General features: G+C 37.0%; 1 protein-coding gene across 2 annotated transcripts in view; it reads left to right on the forward strand.

The window, feature by feature from the left end:
- The window catches only part of PAFAH1B1 (platelet activating factor acetylhydrolase 1b regulatory subunit 1), a 76,592-nt gene that overhangs the window by 33,638 nt on the left and 25,852 nt on the right, over positions 1-17,102 (forward strand). For both annotated transcript variants that reach the window (XM_065896343.1, XM_065896345.1), the window contains exon 2: positions 999-1,219. In XM_065896343.1, coding sequence (XP_065752415.1) covers positions 1,188-1,219 — 32 coding nt within the window. In that variant the 5' untranslated portion in view covers positions 999-1,187. The remainder of the gene's footprint in view (positions 1-998; positions 1,220-17,102) is intronic.

The following is a 17,102-nucleotide window of genomic DNA, read 5'->3' on the forward strand; positions in this document are numbered from 1 at the left end:
ATTCAGTTTTCAATTTTTTTTTAAACACATACTTCTTAAGCACACAAAATAAATTGAAATAATGCTAAATTACCTCTTTTTTAAAAAAATTTATTTATTTTATCTTTGGCTGCATCGGGTCTTTGTTTCTGTACACGGGCTTTCTCTAATTGCGGCGAGCGGGAGCTACTCTTTGTTGCGGTGCACAGGCTTCTCATTGCAGTGGCTTCTCCTGTTGCAGAGCATGGGCTCTAGGCACATGGGCTTCAGTAGTTGTGGCACGCAGGCTCAGTAGTTGTGGCTCCCAGGCTGTAGAGCACAGGCTCAGTAGTTGTGGCGCACAGGCTTAGTTGCTCTGCTGCATGTGGGATCTTCCTGGACCATGTCTCGAACCCGTGTCCCCTGCATTGGCAGGCGGATTCTTAACCACTGTGCCGCTAGGGAAGTCCCAAAATTATTTCTTGATTAAATGCATTGGTTAAGAAGGCATGAGATTGCTAAATGGCTTGTTTACATTATAAGTAATATCAGCTATTCTAAGATCACTAGTAACTAATATTCAATCTTGAAGGTTACTTCAGTTATGGTTGGAACCTTTGGCTTGTGGACAGTTTCTGACGTACTTATCTTTGTTACTTTTTTCAGGTAATGCTTCTTTTTGTAAATTAGAAAATTTGTTTTTTTATCATTAATGGAAAATTATTGTCTTCTCTAGAAGTTGTATGTTAATATTCAAAATTTAATAAAATTGATATCAATATATCTAGTAGGTGACATGGTTGTGAGTGGGTAAATTTTAAAATAGTGTTCTTTTGGCTCAGTAAACTATTAAAGATAATTTAAAATTCGTAAAATGACTATTTTAGCATTGATTTTCACAGTAGGTTAAAAAACATCATCTGATACTCATATTACCATCATAGTAATACCTCACCTTTGAAAGTGTATACTGCAAATAATAATTTAGAAATAATTTAAATTCTAAGTGAAAGAAATAATCTTTCTCTCTTTCTTCTTAGGTGGAATGAACCTTACCTGTTGAATATCTCCTGGTTACTCGTTGGATTCACTTGTGGAAGAATCATTTTCCCCTGCGTGGAAGCCACTTAGTGGCATATTTAATTATAAATCCAGGGATTGCAAAGTTTTTTGATTTCCCAAAGGAGGGACATACCACTATATCAAATAAGCTTGACATTACAGCCAAAATGGTGCTGTCCCAGAGACAACGAGATGAACTGTAAGTTTCTCTGTTTTGTGATTTTTAAAAAATCCTCTCATAAAGGACAAAGTAGTAAATTAAAATACAGCTTTGGGAGACATATTCTAAATTAAAACTATTGTTATGAGAGTTCAAATATTGGTTTGGACTATTTGGTCTGATTTTAAAACCGGATCTTATTTTGACATACTATTATTTACCCGTTTGACATAAACGTGTGTATGTTTAAAGCAGAGCAAACAAGTAAGTTAGTTGGGATAAGTTCTATCCTAAGCGTGTCTTAACTATCTTATGTTTAATAGGAAGGTAGGTGCTTCAAAGCTCTTCAAAATTTTTTTGTCTGGAATCCATGTATTAGAAAAATGAAAGCTTTTTTGTTGTTTTTACTGCTAATGCCTTTCCTTTTTGTCTTACTGTGTTATCTTTTATCATCCAATGGCTATTGTATTTGAACTTTATGAGGTGGCTAGTATAGTTAATGCAAGTGCATTAATGAAAGAAGCATGAAATGATTTGACTACTGCTATTTTATAGTATCTTATAGCATCCCATATTTTATAATATTCTATTTTTGTAGGTGAGGAAATAGGGGGAACATTTAACTTCATGTTCTAGGTATTTAAAAGATTTTCTGGGTTTCCCTGGTGGCGCAGTGGTTGAGAGTCCGCCTGCTGATGCAGGGGACACGGGTTCGTGCCCCGGTCCGGGAAGATACCACGTGCCGTGGAGCAGCTGGGCCCGTGAGCCATGGCCTCTGAGCCTGCGCATCCAGAGCCTGTGCTCCGCAACGGGAGAGGCCCGCGTACCACAAAAATAAATAAATAAATAAAAATAAAGATATAATAAAAGATTTTCTGTGGGTTTTAAAAAACTTCATTTGGAAATAATTTCAAATTTATAGAGAAGTTGTAAGATTAGTACAAAGAATACACATACATTTTATCCAAATTCACCTACTGTTACTTTTTACCATTTGCACTCTAGTTGTGTGTACAGTATTTTTTTTTAAATTGGAGTATAATGCTTTAAAATATTGTGTTAGTTTCTGCTGTACAATGAAGTGAATAAGCTATATGTATACCTCCATCTCCTCCCTCTTGGACCTTCCTCCCACGCCCTGCCCATTCCACCCATCTGGGTCATCACAGAGCACTGAGCTGAGCTCCCTGTGCTATATACAGCAGGTTCCCACTAGCTATCTATTTTATACATGGTAGTATATATATGTCAATCCTAATCTCCCAATTCGTCCCACCCTCCCCTTCCCCCCACCCATGTCCACATGTCCGTTCTCTACATCTGCGTCTCTATTCCTTCCCTGGATATAGGTTCATCTGTACCATTTTTCTAGCTTCCACATATATGAGTTAATATACGATATTTGTTTTTCTCTTTCTGACTTACTTCACTCCACAGTATTTTTTTTAAAACCATTTGAGAGTAAGTTGCATGCATGAACGACCTTTCCCCCAGGTACTTCATTGTGCGGTTCCTAAGAATAACTATATTTTTTTATAAAACCACAGTACAGTTAGCAATTTCAGTAAAATATAACATCATCACAATACTTTTTATTTAATCTACATCAATTTTGTTAATTGGGCCAATAATGTCCTTTATAGCATTTTTTCCCCCTCTCTGGTACACCATCCAGTCTAGGATTAGGTATATTTAGTTGTCATGTCACTTTAGTCTCATTGAACCTGGAACATTTCCTCAACATTTCTTTGTCTTTTATGACATTAATATTTTTGAATAGTCTTTAAAAAAATTCTTTTTGTTGAATGAAAGATTCTTTAAATTCTATAGTGCTTTACAGTTTTCAGAAGCTTCACACATGATTTTATATAATCCCATAGTAACCCTTTTTTCCTCCCTACTCCTAAGTTGTTGCCCCTTCCCCACTTCCGTCACCCCACTGGTAACTAACCACTGGCTTGTTGTCTATATCTGTGAGTCTGCTTCTTTTTTGTTTTATCCACTAGTTTGTTGTATTTTTTTTTAGATTCCACATATCAGTGATATCATACAGTGTTTGTCTTTCTCTGTCTGGCTTAGGTCACTTAGCATAATGCCCTCCAAGTCCTTCCACGTTGCTGCAAATGGCAAGATTTTCTTTCTTTTTTTTTGGCTGAGTAGTATTCCATTGTATATATATCACATCTTCTTTACCCATTCATCTGTTGGCGGACACTTAGGTTGCTTCCATACTTTGGCAATTGTAAGTAATGCTGCTATGAACATTGGGGTGCATGTATCTTTTCAAATTAGTGTTTTTGTTTCTTTCAGTATGTACACAGGAGTAGAATTGCTGGGTCATAAGGTAGCTCTATTTTTAGTTTTCTGAGAAACCTCCTTACCTTTTTCCACAGTGGCTGCACCAATTTACATTCCCACCAACAGTGTATGAGGGTTCCCTTTTCTTGCCAGCGTTTGTTATTTGTGAGTCTTTTTTTTTTTTAATAGAGTATTTCTCATTTTATGTTTGTCTGTTTCCTCATGATTAGACCCAGTTTATGCATTCTTGGACAGAATACTACATAAATAATTTTGTATTCTTTTCAGGATATCATATTTAGGGACACAGAATGTCCACTTGTCCCTCAATGATGATGTTAATTTTGATCACTCAGTCTAAATGTCTGATGTCTCCACTATATAGTTGCTTTTATTTCCTTTTCAGCAGATAAGTGGGGAGATATTTTAAGATCATGCAAACATTTTTCTTTCCTGTCGATAATTTCTCTCCTAGATTTAACATCCATTGATGATTCTTGCTTGAATGATTCTATACTACAGTGGTGGCAAAGTGATGATTTTCTAACCCCACTACTCATTCTGTATTTGTTAGCACTCAGCATTTTACTGTAATCAGTGGACCTTCTTTTTCTCCTTTTTATATACTTCTCTTTTCATTGTTGGTATTAATTCATGGGTTCTTGCATTTTCAGTTATCATTCTTTACTATTGTACTGTTTTGGTGCTTGAATTGTCCCAGATTGTCCCATAGGAGCCTCTTCAGTTGGCTCTTATCTATGCCCCTGTCATTTTTTGTGAGCACCTCCTTACTTTCTAGGATAACAGGATATTCCAAGCTTATCGTTTACCTATCCTGTCTTAACCTTAGAATCAGCCGTTGCTCTAGAAAGCCCTGGTTCCTCTTAGTGGGGAATGGTATTTGAGACCAAGATATGGGCACTAAGTGTACTCATTACTACTGGGATGTCTTTGCTTCTGGGCGCTTTAAGTAGACAGAACTCGGACATACATGTATGTATTAATACATATACAGACCCCCTAGCTCATATGTGTACTAAAGTTTCTCAGTCTTTGCACAGTTGACGTTTTGTGCCGAATAATTCTTTGCTGTGGGGGCTGTCCTGTACGCTCTTGGTTGTTTAGCAACATCCCTAGCTTCTACCCACTAGGTGCTACAACCAAAAATATCTCCAGATGTTTCCACTGTCCTCTAGGAGGGCTGTCATACTTCCAAAATAGTTTTAGAATTATTACGCTCATACTACTACAAAAAACAAATCTCCTGGAAAGGGTCCAGAGTTTGTATGCAGTTATCCCCCCATCCATCCTGCCCAAGACTGAGAGTATATAATCAAATACTGTGTTTGTAAGTTACGTGGATTTGTTTTGTACTGTTTTTTCTTCACTCTTCATGTCGTTATATCATTCATTTGAAATACAGTTAGGTTCATGTATTCTAGTGTTTCAGTTTCTGTGTTTTGCATCACGTCCCCTTCCCATCTTCTCTAGTTACCGCGAGCTGGGGCTACTCTTCCTTGCGGTACACGGACTTAATTGCGATGGCTTCTCTTGTTGCAGAGCACGGGCTCTAGATGTGCAGGCTTAGTAGTTGTGGCATGCGGGCTTCAGTAGTTGTGGCTCGCGGGCTCTAGAGCACAGGCTCAGTAGTTGTGGCACACAGGCTTAGTTGCTCCGGGGCATGTGGGATCTTCCTAGTCCAGGGCTTGGACCTGTGTGCCCTGTGTTGGCAGGTGGATTCTTAACCACTGCCCCACCAGGGAAGCCTGTAAATGTACTTTTATAAGCCTACAAATGTACTTTTATATTATTGAAGGCATGTCTGGTTTTTAATCATTCTTGTTTCTAAGTCACTTCAGATCCTTTTCTTCTAGATACCTGTGTGAGCTGACTGCAAGTCATGCGTATTACTCTCATAATCAGGATGAATGTTTAAACATGGCCAAGAATAGAGCTTATGTGTGTGTGTGTGTGTGTGTGTGTGTGTGTGTGTGTGTGTGTGTGTGTATTTATTTATTTATTTATTTTTGGCTGCGTTGGGTCTTTGTTGCTGCACATGGGCTTTCTCTAGTTGCCGCGAGCGGGGGCTACTCTTTGTTGCAGTGTGCGGGCTTCTCATTGTGATGGCTTCTCTTGTTGTGGTAGGCCCGCGGGCTTCAGTGGTTGTGGCTCACAGGCTCTAGAGCGCAGGCTCAGTAGTTGCGGCGCACGGGCTTAGTTGCTCCGCGGCATGTGGGATCTTCCCGGACCAGGGCTCGAACCCATGTCCCCTGCATTGGCAAGTGAATTCTTAACCACTGTGCCACCGGAGAAGGCCCAAGAATAGAGCTTGTAATTTGGCTAAAAATCAGTTGAGAAAGGGGAGAACCTAATTTCAGGTGGCCAGGTTTTTATAGAATTTGAGATAAGAATTGACTTAAAAGTGCTCATCAAGCAAAAAAAAATTGTCTTACAGATCTAAATGTAAATTTGGGAAGTAGATTTAGTGTCTTCCAATTTTTAGTAAGGAAATAAAATGAAGGGATTTGCTTTTTCTCCTGTTTTTGAAAATGATGTGAACATATATTTACTATGATAGCAAGAAACAAATGTTTATGTCCCTCTTACAAGTAGGATATTTTTTGGCACCTCTGTTAGCCTTTGTAACATTTTAGCATTTCTGAAGGTTGGATAGCAGTTAGGCTATAAAATTCTTTGAGGTGTTTTTGGAAAAGAAATGAAATTAATTTTAACAAACTTGAAACAGGTAATTTGTGATTCAGCTCAGCAAATGTGTATCGCCTGCCCTCTGTGTTCTTACTACTCTAGGGCATATAAACATGAATAATAACATGAAAACATTTTTGTGGATATGACAAACATCTTTATTTTATAGATAAATCGAGGATGGGAGAAATTAAAATTATCCAATTTTATGACACTAATAGAGGCAGTTTTCTGACTTTAAGTTCACTATTCATTAAACAAAATTCCATTACCAAAACTAATATATGTCAAAAGTAAACATAACCCCCTACTTTCTCAGTCCCACTTTCCAGAAGTGTCCACCATCACCTCTGTATATTATAATTTTTTCACATATTTTCATGTTTTTACAAAACTTACATGAACATCTGTTTTTCCTTAAGAGTTGTAAGATAGAATTATACTTTACAACCTGTTTTTAATACTTTTTGTCACCCTTTCTTTGAGTTTGGAAATGGTACTATCTGTTGTTAGTTCATCTAATAGCTACTTATAGCAAAATAAACTTATACCTCTTTTTTTTTTTTCGCGATATGTGGGCCTCTCACTGTTGTGGCCTCTCCCTCCACGGGGCACAGGCTCCGGACGCACAGGCTCAGCGGCCATGGCTCACGGGCCCAGCCCCTCCACGGCACGTGGGATCTTCCCGGACCGGGGCACAAACCCGTGTCCCCTGCATCGGCAGGCAGACTCTCAACCACTGCGCCACCAGGGAAGCCCTCTATTGTTTTTTTTAATCAAATTTTCCACATTGATTTCCCCCTATGAAAGATGAAGGAAGTCTGTTACTTTTATGTTGTCCTGGTTGATAATATTTGTACTGTTTGATTTGATGTTCACCCCTAGTTCCTTTGTGCCACAACTTTCCCATTCTTGTATTTTTTAACAGCTGTAATGAAGTATAGTTGATATACAAGTAACTGTACCTATTTAATGTGTACAATTTGATGAGTTTGGACCGTTCTTGTATTCTTTTTTTTTTTTTTTTTTTTTTTTTTTAATGCGGTACGCGGGCCTCTCACTGTTGTGGCCTCTCCCATTGCGGAGCGCAGGCTCAGCGGCGGCCATGGCTCACGGGCCTAGCTGCTCCGCGGCATGTGGGATCTTCCCGGACCGGGGCATGAACCCGTGTTCCCTACATCGGCAGGCAGACTCTCAACCACTACGCCACCAGGGAAGCCCCTGTATTCTTATTTTGATTCCTCTATTGCTGGGTAGATTTTGTCATTATGTACCTTTTTGAAGATGGACTCATAAATAGACCTCTGTGGGTCTTTGCATGCTAGAGACTAATTTTTTCTTGCTCCCAAAATGAATGACAAATGAAAAGTGAACAATTTTTAGATTACACATTTTTCCCAATCAGAGTTATAAATATTATAATATTATAATATTATAAATATTAAGGAAAAAAATTGCCATGCATTAGACTGCAAAGAAAATCTCAAATTCCAAAAAAGCAGAAATCACATAGGGCTCATTTGCTGACCATAATGCAATAAAAATATAAATTAATAGCAAAAGGAGAGAAAAGAGATTAATAATAATAATTGCTATGAATTAATAGCAAAAGGAGAGAAAAGAGAAATCTATTCATGTGAACATTTAAAAATATACTTCTAAATAACTGTGGAATATACTTCTAAATATACTTCTAAAATATACTTCTAAAATATACTTCTAAATAACTGTGGAATAAAGAGAGAAAAATAAAACTTAGGAAGGGAAGAAATCAGTAATAGTGAGGGTACTCACCTCAGTGAGGGTACTCACCTCTGTATAGCCTACATAGCATACAGAAAATTAGATGGTCTTTACTCTTAAGAAAAAAAAAACAAAGATGAGAAATGAACATTCAATTCAAGAAAAAAGGAAAATAAGGTTAAAGGAAGCAGAGGGAAGGAATTAATAATAAGAGCTGAAATTAATGAAATAGAAAATATAACTTGGTAACTTGTTTGGTAAAATTAAAAACTAGCTTTAAAAATAGACAAAACTGGGGCTTCCCTGGTGGCACAGTGGTTAAGAATCCACCTGCCAATGCAGGGGACACGGGTTCGAGCCCTGGTCCAGAAAGTATCCCACATGCTGCGGAGCAACTAAGCCCGTGCGCCACAACTACTGAGCCTGCACTCTAGAGCCCACGAGCCACAACTACTGAAGCCCCCATGCCTAGAGCCCGTGCTCCGCAACAAGAGAAGCCACCGCAATGAGAAGCCTGCGCGCCGCAACGAAGAGTAGCCCCCACTCACCACAACTAAAGAATGCCTGTGCACGGCAACAAAGACCCAACGCAGCCAAAAATTAATTTAAAAAATTGATAGTAGGGGAAATTGCAGTGGGGCTGGGAGAATATGGGAATGCTGCACTAACTACTCAATTTGTTTCTGTAAATCTAAAACTGTTCTAAAAAATAAAGTCTAAAAAAAGGATGTTACAGAGTATGTAAATATGAAAAGGTTTTTTAAAAAATAGACAAAACTGAAAGAAAAAAGACACAAATGAACAATATAGTAATGAAAAAGGCAGCATAAAATGAACTCAGGGAATTTTCAGAATTATGAGAATGTTCTATCCTATTAGATTTGAAAATCTAAATGACCTGAGTGATTTTCTAGGAAAATATATATGATAAAATTTGTTCAGGAAGAGGTGGAAAACTTGAATAGATAATTGACTGTAGAGGAAATGGTAAAAATAGTTACAGATACCAAGTCCAGACGATTTTCAAGCCTAGACTTTCTGTCAAGTCTTTAAGGACCAGTAACTTCCCAGATTATGTTGTCTATTCCAGAACATAGAAAAAGGTGGAAAACTTAGGAGCTCATTTTGTAAGGGTAGATAGAATAACCCTGATAGCGACACTAGGCAAAAGGAAAATAACAGCGAACATTACACACTAATTTTTTATGTGAACTCAGATATAAAGATACTAAATAATGTAACAACTGAATCCAGTAGCATATGAGAAAAGTTAATCATGGCCAAGTATGATTTATCCCAGGAATGCAAAGATTTTTCAATATTTAGAAACCTGTTAGTGTAATTACTACATTAATAAATAGGAGAAAAAAATGTGATCAATCCAGGAAATACAGAAATAGTATTTTTAATAATCCTGATTGTTAGAAGTTTCTGAGAAAATAAGGAATAGGATATTTTCTTAACATGATTAAGGCTTGTTGCCAGAAATTTACAGCAAACATTAGAAATATCAAGTGCATTTCCATTAAAGTCTAGAAGAAGTTCAGAATTCCTACGTTCCTGCTACCATTTAAACTTTATTTGAGATTCTAGGCAATGCAGTGAGGCAACAAAAAGAATTAGATAAAACTACAGGAAAGGAAAAGACCAAATATATTTGTAGGTGATAGCATCTACATAGGAAATCCAACAGAATCAACTATAGAATGGTTGGGTTTAGTATGGTGGCCATAAACAAGATGGCATTCAAAAATAAATTGTTTTTATTATCAGGTAATACAGTAGAAAAGATTACTTTGCCCTGTTTCTAGTGAAAAATGTGAATAATGGGAAGGCGTCAGAACTTTCATATTATTAATAAAATTAAATAGAATCCCAATCAAAATCCAAATAGAATTTTTCATGAACTTGACCAGCTTGATTTGAAAAGTGATCTGGAAGAGAAAAATGGGTATGAAAAAATTATAAAGGATTAATGAGAAAGCAACTAATTGTACCAGATATCCAAACATTAATACAAAGGTGGTAAGTAAAATATTTGTGGACTAGGCAAATAGGTTAAGGGGACAGATAAAGTTCAGAGACAGGCCCATTTATCCATAGAAATTAAGCGTATGGTAAAAGTGCCTTTTCACATCAATAGAGAAAAGATGTACTGTTCAGCAAATAGTGTTAGTACAGCACATTGTTAAGATAAACTTGAATTCAGATGAAGTAAAAGCCCAAATGTTGTTAAACACATAAAAATTACAGTGTAGAGGACTTACCTGGTGGCACAGTGGTCAAGAATCCGCCTGCCAATGCAGGGGACAGGGGTTCAAACCCTGGTCTGGGAAGATCCCACATGCCATGGAGCAACTAAGGCCATGTGCCACAACTACTAAGCCTGCACTCTAGAGCCTGCGAGCCACAACTGCTGAGCCTGCATGCCACAACTACTGAAGCCCGCGCGCCTAGAGCCTGTGCTCCGCAACAAGAGAAGCCACTGCAATGAGAAGTCCGTGCATCGCAACGAAGAGTAGTCCCAGCTTGCCGCAACTAGAGAAAGTCTGAGCACAGCAACGGAGACACAACGCAGCCATAAATAAATAAATAAATAAATAAATAAATGTGGTATAGAAATGGTAGAAGAAAATGCAGCCTTTTGGTAGGAAAAGACTTCCTAAATATACCAAATGTGGAAAACAAAATAAGTGGTAAATCTGACTATATCGAATTATAAAATTTTTATAAGAAGCAAGACCTAAAACAAAATTAAAATACAAGCGACCTGCTGTGGAAAATATCTGCAACACATATAACAACGGAATGGCATCTAGAGTATATAAAGAAGTCCTAAAAATTGATTAAAAAATTATCACAAACAACCAGTAGAAAAAAGAAAAAATATTACTAAGGCCATTCACAAACAAAACAAAATATAAAATTGGCCAGTAAACATGTGACATAGTATTTAACATCTGTAAACAAAACAAGATACAGTTTGTTCTTTAAACAATTGTCCAAAATGAAAATGATGATAACCTTGGCTAGCAAGGGTGAAGGGAAATGGCTTCTCTTAGGTACCGGATGGATGTATACATTGTTATAATTTCTTTAAAGGTCAGTTTGACAGTATCTTTTAAAATATGTTCTTTGATCTAACAGTTTTCTTTATAAAGAGCTCTTTTTAGCACATATGCAAATATTTCTGTATGGATAGCTGTGTAAAATTATGTATGTTTATTGCATTGTTTTCAGTGGTAAGAAACTGGTAACAACCTAAAACGGTCTATCATTAGGGGTATGTTAAATATAGTACATCCATTCTATGGGATACTGTATATCAGCTTAAAAATGTGGTATATTTATGTGTATCTACACATAAAGAGGTGTAAAATCTGTTGTTCAGTCAAATAATCTGGTTGTTAAATAAGATGGTATGATACGTTTCTGTTAAACACCCACACACACAACTATGCATTTCTCTTTGTGCCTATATCTGTGTAGATGCACAGATAAAGGCCTGAAAGGATATACACTAAACTGTTAACAGTGGTTACCTCTGAAGAGAAGAATGAAATTGGATAAAGGTAGAATGAAGATTTCTGACAGTATTGTTTCAGTATTTTAGAAAGCAAATATATTTACTTTTTGTGTAAATAAAATAATGGATTTTCTTTTAAACAAAACTGTAGATAATTAATATTCTCTGGCATTATAGGTTGCAATGGAGAAGCCTTAGGTATTTCTCTGGCATTATAGGTTGCAGTGGAGAAGCTTTAGGTCAGCCTGTTTCTCCTTGCTTTTCTGCCTAGGGTATCCATAGTATTTGTTCACTTATCTTCATGTTCACCAAGGTAGGTTTTGGATATTCTTTATTTTAAGAACATTTGCTCTTATTATATCAGTATTTGGTTATATCGTATTATGTCTTTTTGGATTCCTTTTGTTTTGATTTATTTTTAGTTTTATGTTACCTTAGATTTTTTTTGAAGGTATAGAGTGTTCATCTATAATTTTCTGCTGCTTCCAGGGGTTATTCTTCCTCTCTATAGCATGCTTTTCTATTTTACTTGCTTTGCTACTTTTCCTCTTCTCCTCTTAAAAAAGTTTGCACGGGTCCTTTGTGGCATTTTTGAGGGCAGTTCTGTTCGTGGGAAAAAGTGAGACAAAGCTGGCATAGCTTGAAATTGAGTGTGCTGTCTTAGTATACCTTTCTACCATATTAGTACAGTCCTTTGCCCTTGGGGTGTTTTACCTCAGCTTTCTACGACCTTCCCAGGTGAGCTAATCTTCCTCAAGTGATCTCAAGGCTTTTTTGGATAATTTATTGTTTGTCTCTGTTAGCTAATTCTGGCCGGCTCGTGTAAAGCTAATTCTCTTTACCCTTCTCTTAAATCCTGCTTTACCTGTAGACAGCTTCACTGCCCTAAAAATCCCCTGTGCTTGCATCGTCCCTCCTTCCTCTCTCCAAAACCCCTGGCAACCACTGATCTTTTTACTGTCTCTGTAGTTTTGCCATTTCCAAAAGTTGAAATCACGTGGTATGAGGCTTTTCAGAATGACTTCTTTCACTTAGCAATGTGCATTTAAGGTTCCTTCATGTCTTTTTGTTACTATATTTTTAAGCTGTGTTTTGCTTTAAAAAACTAACCTCTTCAGTTAGTTGAGGTGTTCAAGTTTCTCTTCTGCATACATTTGAACATTGTATATATTTAGTATCTATTAAAGAGTGGTTCTGTCCTGGCCTTTAAAAAAAAGTAAAGATCTGTACTTCCCTACACACTTAAAATTGTACATGGGAGTACACTACTACCTCTGTGAATTAGAATCTTCCTAATACTGCGTAAGAAAAGTAAAATACATGAATTGGGTGCTGGGACTGAAATGAGACTGTAACTAATTCATATCCTCTCAGTTTCAAATTTTTATTTTAAAAAGCTATGTATTTTCTTTGACTATAAAAATAAGTATATATTTAAACATAAACTTCTTAATATATTGCTTTCATCTGGCTTATGTTTTGAGGTTCTGCTGCTTTTTAAACTTTAAAAGGTTGATAATAATGAAACCTGTAACCATATTTCCTTGGGGTGAAAGAGTATGATGCCTTCTGAGGCTTCAAAGGAAGATTAAAATATTCTCAGTTTGTGTTATATTTAATCTTTTTATTCTTTGTAAGTTTTTAATTGAAATATTTCATTCAGTAGAATGCATCATATTCTCATCATTCCAGATAACAAATAATGACTTAACTATAATTTAGGAGTACTGGTATTTTCTCCTGTTGTTAATGTTAGACTTGTCAAAACAATAACCTAGTAAACAAAAACACATACTTCATTTGTGAAATTAAACCAAAATTATAAAATTGCTGAATGTTTCAAAAACTATATTTTGACATTTATAGGGAAGAGTGAAATGTAGGCATCTCTAAAGATAGTAAAGATGTGGTCATCAATTTCAAAATTGTTGATTTTTCTATAGAACTCATACAAAGCTTTTATTGTGTCATATGACATTTCATTTCACTGAAATTTTTTATTGTATTCTAGAGGATTGTATTAGAAGAGAAGTCATACTGTAAAAGAGAGGAAGGCAGTGCCACCAATACTATTAAGGAAGTGGAGAAAATTATATGCTGAGTGGCTCCTATTGTCTATGTGAGATTGAAGGTCAACTGAAAGGTGGGATGCAATTAGGTATTTGAGTGTGCAAAAAGGAGACCAGGGACAAGTGAATGATTCATCAGGCAGCACTGGAATGACAACCACTTGACTCATACCAGTTCTAAAAATACAAATCCATTATTAGCTGTATTGTAGATCATTGACCATCTTGCTGTTCAGTGCAGAATTAAAATTATGCTCCGTCAGCAAATGGAACTTGTATTTAGCCAGGTAATTCTGAGGATGCTTGTTGTGACTATGACTTGATTTTAAGGGATCTTTACTTTTTACTTTTATGCTTTAGGGCTTGGCTAACTTATGATGCTCTTCCTTTAGTTAGTTAGTATCCCATCTAATCTTCCTATATGCTTCTGATAAGTAAGTCTTAAAAATATCACTTAAACTAAACTACCTTTTCTTGCCTTGCATGTCCTTCATAATCTGTTTTGTCCTGTCTTTCAGCCATTTTTCTCATATCTTAGTCTCATTTCCATTTTTATATCTATTATTTAGATAGATCACTTTTGAGCAATTTTAAGTAAAAGTGATTTTAGCATGCTTTTCTTGTTCTCAACTTTAATGCAAATATTTCTAGTGCTTTACCATTAACTATAACATTTGTTGGTTGAAGGTTTAAGGGGTTTCTTTTTAAAATACATTTAAAAAAATATTTATTTGGCTGGGCCAGGTCTTTAGTTGAGGCATGCAGGATCTTTAGTTGAGGCATGCAGGATCTTTAGTTGCAGCATGTGGACTCTTAGTTGCAGCAGGCAAGTGGGATCTCGTTCCCTGACCAGGGATCAAACCCGGGCCCCCTGCATTGGGAGCGTGGAGTCTTAACTGCTTGACCACCAGGGAAATCTCTAAAATGTTAATAAGAGATGTCTTTTTTTGTTTTTTGAGTTAGAGCTTTTTTTTTTTTTTTAACATCTTTATTGTAGTATAGTTGCTTTACAATGGTGTGTTAGTTTCTACTTTATAATAAAGTGAATCAGCTATACATATACATATATCCTCATATCTCCTCCCTCTTGCGTCTCCCTTCCACCCTCCCTATCCCACCCCTCTAGGTGGTCACAAAGCACCGAGCTGATCTCCCTGTGCTATGCAGCTACTTCCCAATAGCTATCTATTTTACATTTGATAGTATATATAAGTCCATACCACTCTCTCACTTCGTCCCAGCTTACCCTTCCCCCTCCCGGTGTCCTCAGGTCCATTCTCTACATCTGTGTCATTATTCCTGTCCTGCCCCTAGGTTCTTCAGAACCTTTTTTTTTTTTTAGATTCCATACAGATGTGTTAGCATACGGTATTTGTTTTTCTCTTTCTGACTTACTCCACTCTGGATGACAAACTCTGGGTCCATTCACCTCACTACAAATAACTCAATTTTGTTTCTTTTTATGGCTGAGTAATATTCCATTGTATATATGTGCCACATCTTCTTTATCCATTCATCTGTCGATGGACGCTTAGGTTGCTTCCATGTCCTGGCTATTGTAAATAGAGCTGCAGTGAACATTGTGGTACATGACTCTTTTTTTTTTTTTTTTTTTTTTTTTTTGTGGTTCACGGGCCTCTCACTGCTGTGGCCTCTCCCGTTTCAGAGCACAGGCTCCGGACGTGCAGGCCCAGCGGCCATGGCTCACGGGCCCAGCCACTCCGCGGCACGTGGGATCCTCCCGGACCGGGGCACGAACCCGCGTCCCCTGCATCGGCAGGCGGACTCCCAACCACTGCGCCACCGGGGAAGCCCACAGGACTCTTTTTGAATTATGGTTTTCTCAGGGTATATGCCCAGTAGTGGGACTGCTGGGTCATATGGTACTTCTATTTTTAGTTTTTTAAGGAACCTCCATACTGTTCTCCACAGTGGCTGTGTCAATTTACATTCCCACCAACAGTGCAAGAGGGTTCCCTTTTCTCCACCCACTCCGGCATTTATTGTTTGTAGATTTTTTGGTGATGGCCCTTCTGACTGGTGTGAGGTTTTTGTAGTTTTGCATTTCTCTAATGCAAAACTCATTGTAGTTTTGATTTGCATTTCTCTAATGATTAGTGATATTGAGCATTCTTTCATGGGTTTGTTGGCAGTCTGTATATCTTCTTTGGAGAAATGTCTGTTTAGGTCTTCTGCCCATTTTTGGATTGGGTTGTTTGTTTTTTTTGATATGGAGCTGCATGAGCTGCTTGTAAATTTTGGAGATTAATTAATCCTTTGTCAGTTGCATCATTTGCAAATATTTTCTCCCATTCTGAGGGTTGTCTTTTCATCTTGTTTATGGTTTCCTTTGCTGAGCAAAAGCTTTTAAGTTTCATTAGGTCCCTTTTGTTTATTTTTGTTCTTATTCCCATTTCTCTAGGAGGTGGGTCAAAAAGGATCTTGCTGTGATTTATGTCATAGAGTGTTCTGCCTATGTTTTCCTCCAAGAGTTTTATAGTGTCTGGCCTTACATTTAGGTCTTTAATCCATTTTGAGTTTATTTTTGTGTATGGTGTTAGGCAGTGTTCTAATTTCATTTTTTCACATGTAGCTGCCCAGTTTTCCCAGCACCATTTGTAGAAGAGGCAGTATTTTCTCCATTGTATATTCTTGCCTCCTTTATCAAAGATAAGGTGACCATATGTGTGTGGGTTTATCTCTGGGCTTTCTATCCTGTTCCATTGATCTATATTTCTGTTTTTGTGCCAGTACCATACTGTTTTGATTACTGTAGCTTTGTAGTAGTGTCTGAAGTGCAGGAGCCTGATTCCTCCAGCTCTGTTTTTCTTTCTCAAGATTGCTTTGGCTATTCGGGGTCTTTTGTGTTTTCATACAAATTGTGAAATTTTTTGTTCTAGTTCTGTGATGCCTTTGGTAGTTTGATAGGGATTGCATTGAATCTGTAGATTGCTTTGGGTAGTATAGTCATTTTTACAATGTTGATTCTTCCAATCCAAGAACATGGTATATATCTCTCCATCTGTTTGTATCATCTTTAACTTCTTTCATCACTGTCTTATAGTTTTCTGCATACAGGTCTTTTGTCTCCTTAGGTAGGTTTATTCCTAGGTATTTTATTCTTTTTGTTGCAGTGGTAAATGGGAGTGTTTCCTTAATTTCTCTTTCAGATTTGTCATCATTAGTGTATAGGAATGCAGGAGATTTCTGTGCATTAATTTTGTATCCTGTTATTTTACCAAATTCATTAGCTCTAGTTTAGAGCTAATAGATTAGCTCTAGTAGTTTTCTGGTAGCATCTTTAGGATTCTCTGTGTATAGTAATCATGTCATCTGTAAACAGTGACAGCTTTACTTCTTCTTTTCCAATTTGGATTCCTTTTATTTCTTTTTCTTCTCTGATTGCTGTGGCTAAAACTTCCAAAACTATGTTGAGTTAATAGTGGTAAGAGTGAGCAACCTTGTCTTTTTCCTGATCTTAGTGGAAATGGTTTGTTTTTCATCATTGAGAATGATGTTTGCTGTGGGTTTGTCAGATGTGGCCTTTATTATGTTGAGGTAAGTTCTCTCTATGCCTACT

The sequence above is a fragment of the Phocoena phocoena genome, chromosome 19 (genome assembly GCF_963924675.1).
Source record: "Phocoena phocoena chromosome 19, mPhoPho1.1, whole genome shotgun sequence".
Lineage (NCBI taxonomy): Eukaryota > Metazoa > Chordata > Mammalia > Artiodactyla > Phocoenidae > Phocoena > Phocoena phocoena.